At 34.3% G+C, this 13,819-nt stretch overlaps 1 protein-coding gene and 1 pseudogene across 1 annotated transcript in view; one reads left to right on the forward strand and one right to left on the reverse strand.

The window, feature by feature from the left end:
- Positions 1-968: 968 nt before the first annotated feature.
- On the reverse strand, positions 969-1,088 carry LOC111755589 (U4 spliceosomal RNA; annotated as a pseudogene).
- Positions 1,089-6,565: 5,477 nt separating this feature from the next.
- Positions 6,566-13,819, forward strand: part of Vta1 (vesicle trafficking 1) — a 73,125-nt gene continuing 65,871 nt past the window's right edge. The window contains exon 1 of the mRNA XM_003465650.5: positions 6,566-6,739. Coding sequence (XP_003465698.1) covers positions 6,628-6,739 — 112 coding nt within the window. The 5' untranslated portion in view covers positions 6,566-6,627. The remainder of the gene's footprint in view (positions 6,740-13,819) is intronic.

The following is a 13,819-nucleotide window of genomic DNA, read 5'->3' on the forward strand; positions in this document are numbered from 1 at the left end:
TACAGTCTCTCCACATCTACTTTTTGCTCCTGATTTTTAAAGAACTTGGTTTGTGATGTTCACATTCCCATCAGCAATGCTGGTCTTCAGATCTCTGACCAGAATCTTCCATATTTCTCTGCTTACTCTGCTTATAATGTTCTAAGGCTTTCATAGCTGTCATCTTCAAAACTTTCCAAATTCTTCCCACAAAACACTTCCAAAGGCTTCTAAACTATATGGTCTGGTACAGTAACATCAAAATCCTCACTTTTCTGGAGCTAAAATCTGTACCAGCAGACTGAGAAATCTACAGTAGAGCCAGAAAGTAATGTCCCAGGTAATGACTAGGACTCTCCAAAATAGAACCACAGCCATCTTCAGTGACAGTGAGAATTTGAGTTCTTTCAACGACGAGAACAACTGTGGTCATATCAGAAAAACTAGCGTGACAAGCTTTTCCAGGAGAATCAACAGCACACCATCTTCCCCTCCTTTTAATGTTCTCCTTTTTACGCTGCTGGAAACAGTCCTCAGATGGGTGATCCACACCCTGCAGTATGCTGAATTATATTGGGTGTTATAAGTTGACCATTAGTCACAATGTGTGTGCCACCAATTTTTGAACATCAGAATACATGATGCAAGAATAGATTGAAAAGAGAAATGAATCAAATTACAGTTAAACATACCTGTCCTAATCAGTAGCCAGTTGACAAAATAAGCAAATAGTAAATACTAGCAAAAAGTAACTTAAACTCATTTATATTTACAGAACACTCCACCCATTTGCAGCAGAATGTACATTCTTTGCATGTGTTACATGGAACATTTACCAAAAAAGACCATGTGCTTACAAATGTATTTGATTTCTTTAAAGGATTGAATTCATACAAAACATATTTACTGATCACAACAGAATTAAACTAGAAATAAAAAAAATCAAGAATATTCCCAAATATTGAAAAAAACTAACAAGATACCTTATTAATTTATGGATCACAGAAAAATTATATTGGAAATTTAAAAGTATTTTAATTAGCAATAACTAGCAATAATTGTACCTCGGATAAACTTCACTGGCTACAATACTGCCACTGTGCAAAACTAAAAAGTATTTTAAATAAATTACTAATACAAATGATTCATCAAAACTTATTTTAGAAGGCATTACAACAGTTTTGGAAGAATGTTGAGAAGTCTAAACATGAAAGCTTAAGCAAAATAATTTATGAATTAATAGAACCCTGGGCATGGTAACATATGCGCACAATCTCAATACTCCAGGAGGCTGAAGCAGGAGACCACAAGTTCAAGCCCAACACAGGTAATTTAGCAACTTAGTAAGATCCTACTTATAATAAAAATTCAAAAAGGTTAGGGATATAGCTCAGCACTAGGCCTTGAGTTCAATTCCCAGTTAAATAAATAAATGGATGGAATTGAATACAGAACAATGATAACAGATCAAACACATTTTTAAAAGTTTCATTTTCCAAAAATTTATAAAACAAATGTGTTTTCATCTAGACTGAACACTGAAGGAAAAATTAAAAATTACCCATATCAGGTCATAGGCTTAGCTCAGCAGCACAAGCAACTGCTTGACAAGCACGAAGTCCTGAGTTCAATATCTTGTACCAAACATAAATAAATAAAAAATAAAAATTATCCATATAATAAGTGAAAAAGGGGACATCATGCTAGGACATTAAAATAACTAAATATACTTTAACATATGATACCAATAAACTTGATATTTAGGTGAAATGGAAAAATTCTTTGAAACATATTACTAAAAATTGATTCAACATAAAGTTAACATAAGCAAAATATGAAGATCCCTAAATCTATTAAATAATTAACATTTAAAATTGAAACCCTCTCCATGAAGAAAACTTCAGGCCCAGAAGACTTCTCTGATGAATTTAATCAATATTTAAGGAAGAAAGAATACTCTAATTCTTACTTTAGGAATCAGGAGGGAATACTTACCATTTCCTTTAGTGAGGGCAGCACTACCTTGAAATGAATAATTCTCAGCAAAAATACATTAACAAATGCAATCCAGCTATCCATGTATAGGTTATTACATCATGTTCAAGTGTGGTTTATTTCAAGAGTGAAAGAATCTTAACATTTGAAAATCAATTAATGCAATTGAACTGTATTCAAGGAATAATGGAGGGAAAAACAGGTAGTTATCTTAATAAATGCAGATATAACACTTTTTGATTAATTTTAAAACTCACTTATGATATGACACAAATTCTAAACCTTTTAACCTAAAATAAAATTACATAAACGTCATAAAAACAAACTAAGAAAATCTATAGGGAATACACAATTTAATATTGAACAAATGAACAATGTTCCCTATAATCTGGAAAAAAAGACAAACTGTCCACTTTTACTGGTTCTGTGACACATTGAACTGAAGGTCTATAGAACAAAAACAAAAATAAAGTATATATCTTGAGTAAATGTTTAATAGGTGTATGAAGGACAAAACGATACATAGAACGGAAAAGAGCAAACATCATTTTTACTCTTATACACAATAATATCCATTGAAAAATTAAAGGATTTACAAAAATCTATTTCTAATGAAATTATCAAAGTTAACATATATGTAGAATACTATAAATTGAATTTTACCTTTTAAAACTTAATTAAAGTTTTTGGTATATTTTAGGTATACACAATGATAACATTCATTATAGGAACTTTTTACCTGCACATGATATTACTAGATTCTTTTTTTCCCATTCCACTACCTTCCTTTCAATCTCTCTTCCCTTCCTTATTTACAAAAGCTTTGTTTTCATTTATACTTTAAATAACTATAATTAACAACAGAATCAAAAACATGAAACATATAAACATAGATTTTATAAAATATGTACTGAACAAGTACACTAAAAGTTAGGAATTAGTGCTGCAAGTAAGCATTACTATGAAGTAGTAAAGCATACAATGCCTGTTTCAGTTACCTTCTTATTGCTGGAACACACTCACAACACTCACAATTTAAAGAAGAAAAGTTTGGGGCTGTTTGTTTGTGGTACAGTTTGTGACATTTTCAGTCCGCAGTTGGTGGGTTCCAAGGCCGGGGGCATGGCAGAGGAGGCTTATTCATGTCAAGGTAGGCAAAGAGGACAAAGGATGTGTACCCTTCCGGGCCACCATCCCAGTGACCCTTCTCTTCCCACCAGACTTTCCCTCCCAAAATTACATTCAACTGTAACTCCATGAGTGATTAATTCAGTGACGAATACCACACATCCATCATTCAGTGACTTCCCAAAAACTCCATCTATGAGTGCATGAGGTCTTAGGAGACCATCTAGATATAAATCAACAATGCCCATAGTTTGAAGATTCAGTCATATTTACCATCAGTAACTCCAAAATGATTTGTTAACTTAATTTCAATATAATCCCAGGACTGTTGGAGAAATTGGAAAGCTATTCCTTAAATTTGTATAGAAATACAAAAGAACCAAATAGCTAATATAGCTTTTATAAAACTGAAAAAAATTTATACTTCATATCCTATATACTCTCAAGACTTCTTTAAAGGAAAAATAATCAACATAGTATTGAGCTGGCATGAAGCTAGGCATACTGAACAGGAATGTTAAGAGATCAGAAATAGTTCTGCACATGGACAGTTTATTATTTTTAATATTCTCATGTACTTCAACAGTGATAGGACAAGTAAATATCCATGTTAAAAAATAAACTGCAACTTTTATAATTTCAACCTGCACAGCTATTGATCAGTAAGTAGACCTGCACAAGTCTTCAGCTTCTTTTATTATTCTTTCAAAAGAATTTTTCAGGAAGAATCATCTCTATTTCAGGGGATGCTGTGAGTCTCGTGATTCTAGAAGACAAATTTCTACCATATGCAGGTAGAAATTATATCCAAAAATATAGCTACTGATATTTATTACCCTGATTACACTGATCTGACTTCATGTCACTTACTAACAAATTAGTTCCAATCAAATTGGAACGGAAAATTACTTTGAGATGACACAGACGCACAGTAGAGGGAGATGGTACAAAACTTTTAACTTCTCTTATGCAAACGCCCATTAGGCATAGTTTCTCTCCCTTTCCTTCTCCCTATGGTTATCCCCGCCCTCTGTCTTGCTATGTGTCTTTGTATACTCCTCATTGGCCACTATTCTATCATTGTTCTGATGAATGACATCAGATCCTTCAGAAAATGGTCTGAGCAAGATGGAAGAGTCTAGGTTTTTCTTCATAAAAAAACATGACAACAATTTCACTGTAAAACAAGACAAACCTACTCCACTGTTAATATTTACTTTGTTTTACAGCATAATTTCAATGTAATGCTATGTCTATAGTGTCTGCACTTCTCTCTGTCATATCAATTATCTTCTCATGAAGGGCATACAGCACTTAGAAAGAAGGAAGCATGTATTGGTAGATGCAGTAAAATCCTTTTCTAACCGTGTCACCTACTTGTTTACCACCCCCTGCAGCTGTCCCTAACTCCAAATGTATGCACATGAGTAAGCCTGGCAACCTCTAGACCTGAGGTTGGAAATAAGTGAATAACAGGAAGGTGCAGCCTTCATCAGAAAGAGGAACATTTGCTTTCCAGAAACAGAATGATAGAACAGAAAAAAAAAAAAAAAAGATAAAATACAGGGGTATGTTGTTCCACAAACACATCACTGTCAAGTAGTGATGATTAGGTCCACAGGCTCTAAAACCAAAATGACCATATTTTAATGTCACGCATCCTTACTGTCATTTTGTGCAAGTTATCTATACTCTGAGTTCTGTTTTCTTCATCTGTAAAATAATGATTATAATAATTTCATAGATGGTAGTGGACATTAAGTTAATCAGTGTAAGACCCAAGAATGTGTGTAATATACAGTAGATGCTCAGCTAATACTAGTGAGATATGACTTTGAGCTGTGACAGAAGAAAGTGAAACAATTCATAGCAGCTAGCCTTTTTTTGCAATAGCAAGAAGTGTACTTGCTGAGAGACAACTGGGAAAGACAGCTTCACTTGAAGAAAGTGGGGAAAGTTGGTCTTGAACCCCAGATGTACTGCTAAAATTTTATGGAAACCTTTGTTTTAAAAAAGATATTTGATATTCAACTCAAAACAAATCAGAATTGCTGACAAGGATCCTTTAAAAAAAAAAAACCTCTGAGTAAATCTTTATGGGCAGACACAGTTGAGAACCATGAAGTAACAAAAAAATAATAAATGGAAGTTTTTGGATGGAAAGAAGAAATATACAGTAGCCCAGTCTGCTTTTTCTTTAATTTCTCTGCCACTCCAGTATGAGTGAAAGTCAGGATAGTAGGAATAAGAAATAAAGCAAGCATTCACTCTCAAGTGGTAGTGTTTCTGCTTTTTGTTTATTTGTTGGTACCAGGGATTGAATTCACAACCTCACCCTCCCCAGGCAAGCACTAACATCACTGAGCTAACAGCACTGAAATCCACAGGTTTCAAATGGTGGTGAATGTGTTGCTGAGATTTTTGAAGAATACAGAATTTAATTTCATGGTGGGTAAAAAAGCCAAGCAAAGGATAAGATGATTAACTGTGTGTAAACAAGTGTAGTTGAAGGATACAGAATGTGATACAACAGACATAGTGTGAGGTTTTTAGGTGTTGGAAATGAGTGTTATTAGAAACTAGCAACACGAAGAGAAACCTGAGTGCTTAAGATTTGGGTTCTTGAATATAATGGGATTTCAATGAAAAGTAGTTCTAAAATAAATCCTCAAAACTGGGATTAAGACAAAATAAAGATGAAGATTATTAGAAATATTGGATAAAGTGTAAATTCAAAGTAAAAAGGATATTTTGTGATGGAGAGGAAAAAAGCGTTAAAATCATTAATCCTAGAAGGTTAAGCTGATGCCTACTATAAAATTGTACGAGTTGATAGCCCACGAATAAAGTTTCCAATACACCTATCCTCAAGTTAAGTAATGAAACTGAAAATAAGTTGCAAATTGTTAATCACTGTCCAGTAATGAGCAACCCCTACCCTGTTCATTTACTAAAATAGATGCTAACCACATAAGAACATTCAGTTTTCTTTAAGCTTCATGTGTTTAGTGTTTAAGTTAGAAAAATGCTGATTATTTTATCTAATGTGTCAGTATAGACGTTCTTAATTTGAAATTTAAACACGTAATTTCTCGTGTAAGAATTAAAGGTTCTAAAATCAAAAGGGACATGGGGTGAAAAATCTGAATAATGCCAAATGCTTGTCATTAAACATTAATTTTTTGCCTTTCCCTCTGTCACAAGCAAAAATTTTTTAAAAACGAAACGAAAGGAAACAAAACAAAATGAAACGAAACAAAGATCACTCTTCTTCCACCAACCAGCAGAGAGCGTTGGTGCCACATGCAACACAAGTGCCAGAGCGTTTATCACTTTCAGGATTGTTACAACGCTGAGTCAAGCACAGATGAAGATTGCCCCTAGTGGGCGTCCGTAGTGGACTTGACTCCACGAACCCGTACGGAGTGGGAAGGACTTGCCCTGAGCGCTCTGGCGCGCGGCGTCCCAACGGAAGCGGAAGTCTCTGTGGCAAGCGAGCAGGAAGTGCTGGTTTCTGTGGTGGAGATGGCCGCGCTGGCTCAGCTGCCCCCGCTGCCCCCACAGTTTAAGAGCATACAGCATCATCTGAGGACAGCTCAAGAGCACGACAAGCGGGACCCTGTGGTGGCCTATTACTGTGAGTCTTTACGAGTCGCTATGTCCTTTCTCACCCATTTGTACACTCGGCTCCTCACACCGGCCGAGGTTCCCGGGGCTTCCCCGCCCCCCTGGCTTCAGCTCTGAGCTTTGACCTCTGGTGTCCTGGAACGCCTGGGTCCCAGCCCTCAGGGAGCCCGACTGCAGTCCGTGTAGAACGCAAAATCGCCGACGCCCTACACTGTGTGTGTGTCTCTCCCATCTTGTCTTCAGAGGTCCAGAGCTCACTGCACGGGCTTGTGAACTGTGGAATACACTCCCCCAAGGATTCCTTCTGTACCTATGCCTAAGAACGTTCTGCCTCTAGAAATAACCAGGACGGTCAAGTACTGTAATTGACATGGGATTAAAACGACAGTGATTGCTTCAGAGGTAGTAGTAATATGTTTAAAAGGAAAATAGGTTGAAAACCGTGATAATAAATGCGGATTAGTTATAACAGCAGGCAGAACCGTTCCAGAAGACATCAGCGGTTAATTGTATACTGTGTCCTGCTCAGCAGTTGAGTTTAACTGTTCCTCCTTTTGCATCCAAATTGCTTTTTTTTTCAGCCGTATTAAGTTTTTCGCCTTTTTCTAATATCTGGAGTTGAGAGAGGTTTGATAGCAATATTTCCACCTTGATTGTTGTACATGTAATCTAAAGTTGGTTAGAAAACAGGTTGTTTATTCAAACAGGGTTATGTTCATTCATATTTTGCTTTATAGTATTTTAGGAGCTTAGTGCCGGCGATTTCTGTGTAAACTTCGTTTTTATGTATATTCAGTCTTTGCCGTAAATAAAAACAAGTGGTTGAACTATCAATCTTGGGGGGATTTTTAGAATCTAGACTCTGTTGTGCACATACTGAGGTTAACTAACAAGTGATCATTGTCATCCCTGCCATATTCCATATGTACTCCGTTTCTCAAATGTGCAAGAATTTTTGCCTTCTTCCGTACTTGCCAATCTCATGACTCAAGATATAATGTAGTTGTCTCCTTTTCTTACTCTGTGCCTTACCTAACAGCATCATGCACCACCATTAATTTAGCACGTATTTACTGAGGTTTTAGCTTGTGCCAAATATTACTGTAGCTATAGTTCCTATATTCATAGAGCTTACATACAGGGGAAGCAGGGGAATTAAACAATAATTAAACAATTAAATTATTAAATAATAAATAATTACAATTAATTAAATAATTAAACAAATTATTTGATTAATGATTAAGCAAATAATAAATAATTAAACAGATAATAAACAAAGAAACATTTGTGCATATATATTATACAGAATATTAGAAGATAATGAAGGAAATAAGGCAGGAAAAGGGGATTTTGCTGAGTTGACCTTTGAGCAAAGGAGGTGAAAGAGAAATCTTCGTGTGCATTCAGGAAAGCGTATTCTTTATGGAGGACATAAAAGTATAAAAGTCCTGAAATTTGCTTGAAGAAGGAACAAGGACATAATTGTGAGTGGAGTAGGTAGAGCTATTATAAGAACAAAAGAGTAATTTCTTGTGAGCCACTAGTTCCCCTCTAAAACCAATCCCTATTAATGGCCTGTGTGTTACATACATTTATTGCTGCCTACCACCCTTTTTTTCTTGTGTCACTATTGTCCTTGTTATTGTGTCATCTAACTGTGTCTCTCTTGCTGTTTCTTTCTAACCTTGTCCATTTACTGTAATTTTTAAAAAAAAAAAGTCTTTTAAGAGTTTTAAAAAGAAAAAACAGAAGTGCTGCCCATGACATTTCCTCTAAAGTTACAGCCCTTTGTCCAGCCACCTAGGTAAGCTTGAATTCCTCATCTACCACTGTCTTTGCATGCCTATCCTGTAGAGCCTTTCAGTCCATTGCAGTCTGGTTTGTGCCTTTATTTTACTGAAATTGGTCTCCTCAGGATATTGACAAACATTTCTTACTGCAAAATCCAGTTAGGCACTTAATAAAATTTTTACTATGAAACATGTATGTAAGAAAATGCATGTATGATGTGCATGCAGAATTTGACACAAGTGAACACTAGGGTACTTACCGTATTTGATGTTATTGGTCTCTTAATTTATGCCAATCTGGTGGATGTAAAAGGGTCTCATTGGGGTGATATTTGCAATTCTCTGAGTCTTAATGAGGTTCAATATCTTTTCATATGTTAATTAACTTTGTGTGATTCTGTCTGGAAATGCCTTTTTATTGCTTTTGATCACTTTTCTATTGTAGTGTTTGTCTCTTCTTCATAATACAGATAATTTATCCTTTCTTATGCATTGCAGTTGTTTTTTTCTAGTTCAAGGTTTCATTTTAACTCTTTGCAGACCTTATTCAAAAATTCTCAATTTTAAACTGTAGCTAGTTTATCAGTTTCTTCTTTTATGATTTACATTCTAATTTTCTGGGATTTCTTGTCTCACACTTGTTTAAACAGGACTTTGATTTCCTTTCTCTGTAGATGGATGTCTTTAATGAGTTCTGGAAGATTACTATTAGCTGTTCAAATAATGCAGCTTTTTTATTTTTGTTCTCTTGTGCAGTTTTGATTCAATGTTTTCAACACGTGTTCCCTTTAACTTCCTTGTCTCTTAATTCCTTTATATTTTTCAACTCTGTGTCACTGCTGCATTCTGTGATTTCCTGGGGCCTGTTCTCACATCCTCTGTGTATCCTATTGCTTAAGTCATTTATTGAGTTGCTGCTTTTATTTTTTATTGTGAAATGTTCCATTTTTGTTTTCAAGTTGATCTCGCCATTTTATACAGTTTCTTGTTACTGCTGATTTTTTACACACTTATTTCTTTGAACACTTTGAATGTTTTTATTTGTACTATTTGATATCTAATAATTTTTGTAGGTGCTATATTATGAATTAACACCGTTCAAGGTGATTTCTTTCATTATAGGTTGTGCACTAGGCATACTAAACCAGCTCTTTTCAAATTGGAGTTTCCAATGTGCTCTTTGAATTATAAAGAAATCAGTTTCTTATCACAACTTCTATTTTTCCTTCTTAAATTGTTCTTCCTGTCAAATATCTTGCTGTCAGGGTAGCAAAGTAATACACCTCTTGTCCTGCATACATCCTCTTCACAGTTGTCCTTCTGCTTTAATTTAAAAAAAAAAAAAAAGGAAGTGTATTTGTGCTTTTTGTGTGTTGCTTTTATTTTTGATTTTTGAAACAGAATCTCCTTGTGGTCTAGCCTGGGCTTAAACTCACTATCAAGCCCAGGCTGGCCTTGAATTCAGATCATCTTCTCTCATCCTCCCACAGGCTTGGCATTACAGGCCTAACACAACATGTTTTGTGAGTATTTTTATGGCCTATTGGCCTAAAAGAAAAGATGGAAAATCCAACTAGGTATCCAGAAAAATAAATCAATTTGTATTATTGATGTTAGGAAAGCCTACAAATTAAAGATATTAGTTAGAACTTTCTGTCTTTACCTGTCTTATGTGAAAGAAAATCAACTAGAGCAAATAATACACTTTTATTTTAAAATACTTGGCATGAAAGTTCCAAAAGAATTTCCTAGGTTAGGAAAAGAGAGTGGATATTGTAGAAAGGTGATGCAGGGAATCGCCTGGAGTTTGTCTCTTTGGGAATGGTTGGTCGTTGGTCGAGAATGGATCTCAGAAGAGAGAGGTTCTCCTTTTGGATTTGGGTAAATCCAAATCCAAACTCTTCCTCTTTGCGGAAGAGTTTGAGGCCATTGTCATGTGCAAGAGTATATGGAGAGTGATTAACTATGGGAATAAGGACATGAATGGGCCATAACAGAAAATCTGTTTCAGAGTCTTTTACATTTAGACATAAGTCTGGTAAGGGTAATGTCTCAGGATAAAACTACCTTGTGTTGTAGTGTTCTAAATTCCCACAGTGATAAAAATTCGTATTAGATGGCCTTATTATTAGTATTAATAAAGAATATTGTTGCTGAGTTGAGAGCAAAGCAAAAAGAATCAAAGAGAAGCACTTACTGCCAAAGTTCTTTGTTTCATCCAGACAACATGCTCCTCTCAACTTCTGTGGCTTATTTCTATTTTTAGAGTTAGAATTCCGAAATGAACATGGGCAGTCCAATAGTCATACTTTCCTGAAAAAGTGGCTTGGCATTAACAATTGGCTTTGCCATTTATCTAGCCTGGCAGATGTTTCTCCTTAAGTAAACTATATCTTTGCCTCTAAAGTTTGATTTTTATTTTTGTTTTGCTTTGTTTTCAGAAATACATTTAAAACTTGTAAAGGATAAAAACATTTAAACTTTTTAAATGGCAAAGGCACCTTACAATTAGCAGTATTTCATTTTTCTCAGTTATTGTATTGTCCTGCCATAAACAAGAGGCTCAGACTGAAAGAAAATGATGAATCTTTATGGTTTCTTTTTTTTGTATACACAACCTGAGTTGAGAAAATTAGTAACTAGAATGATGTCCTAACAAGTCATTTTTAGGTTTTAAAGTTTGAAACCTAATTGAATTGGCTACCATGGTATTAATAAAATACTATTTGATGATAGGCAATTAAGTGATTCTTTAGCATATAATCCTGAAGAAATTTAAAGAATTTACTAATTTTACTGTAACAGTTCCTAGTCTCTTCACTTCTTTATGTAAATTAAGTGTCTCCTGTTTATAAGAAAAATGAAAGTAGGACTAGAACCCTGAAACTCTGTCCTTGCACTTTCTGACAAGTCATATTAATTCATAGATATTTTGAATTTATCATAAGGTACAATTCCAGTACATTTTATACTTGGTGATTATTAAAATACATAATTTTGTTTTGATCAGTAATGTATTACAGTAATATCTAAGATTTACTTCTGGAGGGATAATTTTAACACTTAGTATTTTATTTCAGATATTTTGTAGAAGTTTGAATTTAAATTTTTATATGTCATTGAAGAGTAGTCTGAGAAGATAATAAAGACTAGAGCATAAAATGCATACAATGAAATTTTATAGGCTAGGTAAATGGAAATGTGAATCAAAAAAGGAAACAATGTAAACTTTGACTCTTAAAGAGCTTTCTGTAAAGATCATTATTATTGTGTATAAAGAGATTATGGTTTATCCAATTGCTATGATATTTAACTTTGAATAATGTAAGTTTTAGGTATCTGTCATTTTTTTGATATATGTTTAAACTTTCTGCTAAAAAGATTCCTATTTTAACTTACATGTGTCTGAAGGGTATACTTCTTAGAGCAAGTAAGACTTCTAAACTGATAGAATGAGGAAGAATTTTTTAAAATCTTGTTAAAGTCTATTCTGATTTATGTTCTCCTTTACTTCTGGGGTTTTATATATGCCATTTTCTGCCTGGAACTTCCAATTCTGACTTCCCCTTAATTTGACTAACGTACTCTTAATGATTCGGTACAGATTTTACTCCTTGCTGGTTGACAGATTTTTCTAGTGAGCTCCTCACATTGCATTATTAAAAGCATCTTTTTGCTTTTTAATCTTCTTGATTCTCTTGGGGACAGGATTGCTATTTTGTTCTCTTTCCTCACCTGTCATACAACTTGGATTCATAAATATTTAATGTGTGCATCCTCTCTAGGTATCATTAATATTCCACTAGAATATAAACTCTGAGAGCAAGAAATATGTCTGTATTGGTAATCATTGGTTTTCTAACTTCTAATACAGTTTAAGACATACTGAAAATCTTTTTTTTTTTCTATTAATTGGACAAATTAAGTAGTGATTCATGACTTTTTAGCAAGCTGTCACTAATTAATAAGAAGATGGAATGAATCCTAATACAATGCATTTTCTAAATTTTTAAGTTGACTATCTTTAATGTAGAATATGAAATGCTTTGAAACATAGAACTTTGGAGTGTTGATCTGACACCATAGGATAAAATTCTGTGCTGTGAAATAATTGTTTTGTATACAAAACTATTAAACTATTGTGTAGAGCTGTAGCATTAGCTCAGAGTTAGAGCGCTTGTCTAGGAGGTACAGCTCTCTGGGCTTGATTCCCCAACATATATCCACACCTGCACATACACACACACACACTTAAAGATTCTGTAAAATTTCCGTTGGGCTACATGTGTAAAGTGTAGTAGAGTGTATGTGCGATATAAATGAATTTTGTGTTTAGATTTGAGTCCTGGTCTCCCACGACATTTCATTATTACAAATATAATCTTAAGAGGTTCCCAGGTACAAAGTGCAAATGAAGGAGAAGCTTCTGGTTATTTACACTCTTATGGCTTAGCTTTCTGTCTCTTTTTTCTTTAAGAATGCCAGAAAATACTTCAGCCCCTACTGACGGCAGACACTGCATGGTAAACATTTTAACATTGCCTGGTTTGCTTCTTTCAAAGAAGCTGCATCCAGAATAATCATTTCTCCCCCTCCCCCCCACTCCACCCTTTTTTTTAAAAGTGTGCTGTAACTGGAGATATAAAGTTTTGTTTGTTTCTGTAGTTTCCTCTAGGGGGTGACATTGTACAATTAATAGACTTCCAGTGAAAGTATATAAATGTTCTTGAGGTTTCATTTTTCATGTGATCATAGAAAAATTACTTACATAGGAAGTTGAAAATTTATATGGTTATATCAGTTCACAGATGTTATATGACATATAAGCATAAATCGTTAAAGACTAAATAATATTGCATTTCTTATATGAATACATGGTAAAGCACATGGATGTTAGTGTTAATAATCAGTTACCTGTTACTTTCTGTTGTTAATCAAATAGAAATTCAGCTCTTAATTCAGTCAGATAAACTTGATAGAGGCAGCAAGGAGAAGCAGTTCTTTCCTTTTCTGGTTTCAGAATTTGAATAGTAAATTGGAGACTGTAGTCTTACTAAGTACTTACTGTTTTATTGTAGGCTAACTCAGGATATTCAGTCTTAGAGGCGACAGACAGAAGGTTGAACTACTGATTTATCTGTTAGTATTCCATTCATGTTTTGTTTTTGCCAACATGAATTTTATTTTGTAAAAATAGTCTTTTTAGTAGCTTCCTCTTTTTTAGGTAATATAAATCATTTCATTTTATAGCTCTTTAGGAAAATCTAATATTGAAGGAGTTAGATGGTTGGATTCAAACA

This window comes from Cavia porcellus, unplaced genomic scaffold, assembly GCF_034190915.1.
Source record: "Cavia porcellus strain 051 isolate PalLab524CR breed Dunkin Hartley unplaced genomic scaffold, mCavPor4.1 scaffold_22, whole genome shotgun sequence".
Taxonomy (NCBI): Eukaryota; Metazoa; Chordata; class Mammalia; order Rodentia; family Caviidae; genus Cavia; species Cavia porcellus.